Below are 2,079 nucleotides of genomic sequence, written 5' to 3' on the forward strand. Positions count from 1 at the left end.
AATAAAGAGTGATTGAAAAGAACATATGCTTCTGAGTTTCTAGGAAGATATTTTGACTGCTAAATCATGTAAAACTCAAATTGTTTTTAATATAGAAAAGTGAATGTAATTTGTCACTCATAGTAGTTTAACTTGTTACAAATTAATTTCTCTCTCTTATTATCACTGTAGATTTTCCCAAATGCATGGCCACATCTCACATATTTCTCCAATGTCATTGCTAAAGTAATTGGTCTGATTTTCATCTCTTTGCACTTGGCCTAAATTTCTTGTCCCTCCAAGATTCTGTAAAAGGCATCAGATTCATCTTTTGAATTTCTAATCTGAATGTGTAAGTATGGTACATGGGACTTTCAAAGTGCTATTGAGATCTTGCACACTTCTATAAAAAGTATATTGGTATATAATATCAAATCAAATTTTCCCTTCCTTCCATATTGACTTATTTATTAGATAAATCTGTTATCTCTATCCATCTTTTATCTAGCCAATCCATAAATGCAAAAGTAAATGACAATTTGTATAGTTATATAACACAAGGAAAATATAAATTTCCAGAAATAATAATAATACCATTATCAGTTAATTTTTTTAATAAATAATTATTTTTCTTCCCTTTAGCTAACTTGAGCAGCCCAGATTCATTTAACGGATGGAGCAATAAGTCAGTGGTTACTGAATTCATTTTGTTGGGCCTCTCTAGCTCTCGGGAACTCCAGCTCTTCCTCTTTTTTATCTTCTCTGTGTTTTATGGTGCTGCAGTGTTGGGAAACATTCTTATCATTCTCACAGTGATTACAGACTCTCGACTGCATTCTCCGATGTACTTTCTTCTTAGCAATCTCTCCTTCATTGATGTGTGTCAGGCTACATTTGCCACTCCCAAGATGATTGCAGACTTCCTCAGTGAACACAAGACCATCACTTTCGAGGGATGCATGTCACAGATATTTTTTTTGCATGTTTTTGGGGGCAGTGAGATGGTACTTCTTGTTGCCATGGCCTATGATAGATATATCGCTATATGCAAACCTCTGCATTACATGACCATCATGAACCGAAGAGTGTGCACTGTCCTGGTGGGAGTCTCCTGGGCCATTGGCATCTTGCACTCAGCCAGTCACCTGGTATTCACAGTAGATCTTCCTTTCTGTGGACCCAACAAAGTAGACAATTTCTTTTGTGACCTCCCCCTCGTGATTAAACTTGCCTGCTTGGACACCTATGTTCTAGAGATCCTGGTGCTCACAAATAGTGGCCTGTTGTCACTTATCTGTTTTCTCCTTTTGCTCATTTCTTACACTATCATCCTGGCTACTGTCCATCGCCAAGCCTCTGGTGGGACATCCAAGGCACTTTCCACTCTGTCTGCCCACATTACTGTTGTAGTTCTGTTCTTTGGCCCATTAATCTTTATCTATATTTGGCCCTTTGAAAGCTTCACAATTGATAAATTTATCTCTGTGTTTTTTACTGTATTCACTCCTCTTCTTAACCCTATGATTTATACCCTAAGGAATAAAGATGTAAAGGAAGCCTTGAAGAAACTAAGGAACCAACATGTGGGTTCCAAGGAAGCCTTTTAGACAACTGTGATGAAGCAACACAAGTCCTTTCTTCTTGTTTTTTGTAATGCACATGTTTAATTGTTATCATTGTGTTTCTATCATAATTAGTCTTTCCAGTGATAAGACCTGAATTTGTCACTCTAAAGTTGGCAAATGCAGTGCAGAACCTCATATTATGTTACCAGTTTGATGTTCTGTGGCTCACTTCATCTTCCCTGAAATGGTAACTGTGCTGTGCTGTGCTTACTTGCTCAGTCATATCTGACTCTCTGCGACCCCATGAACTGTAGCCCGCCAGGCTCCTCTGTCCATGGGATTCTCCAGGCCAGAATACTGGAGTGGGTTGCCATGCCCTCCTTCAGGGGATCTTCCCAGCCCAGATATTGAACCCAGGTCTCCCACATTGCAGGCAGATTCTTGACTGTCTGAGCCATGAGGGAAGCCCCAAAACTGTAACTACATATATTAGAATTTATAATTTCCCTTATATAGGTCTTGTTAAAAAATCTTG

General features: G+C 38.5%; 1 protein-coding gene across 1 annotated transcript; it reads left to right on the forward strand.

Moving 5' to 3' along the window:
* The first annotated feature begins 211 nt into the window (after positions 1-211).
* Positions 212-1,586, forward strand: LOC122444066 (olfactory receptor 4K1-like). The gene is made up of 2 exons (XM_043472864.1): positions 212-225; positions 659-1,586. The coding sequence occupies exons 1-2, from the start codon at positions 212-214 to the stop codon at positions 1,584-1,586; spliced, it is 942 nt and encodes a 313-aa protein (XP_043328799.1).
* The last annotated feature ends 493 nt before the right edge of the window (positions 1,587-2,079 follow it).

This window comes from Cervus canadensis, chromosome 6, assembly GCF_019320065.1.
Source record: "Cervus canadensis isolate Bull #8, Minnesota chromosome 6, ASM1932006v1, whole genome shotgun sequence".
Taxonomy (NCBI): Eukaryota; Metazoa; Chordata; class Mammalia; order Artiodactyla; family Cervidae; genus Cervus; species Cervus canadensis.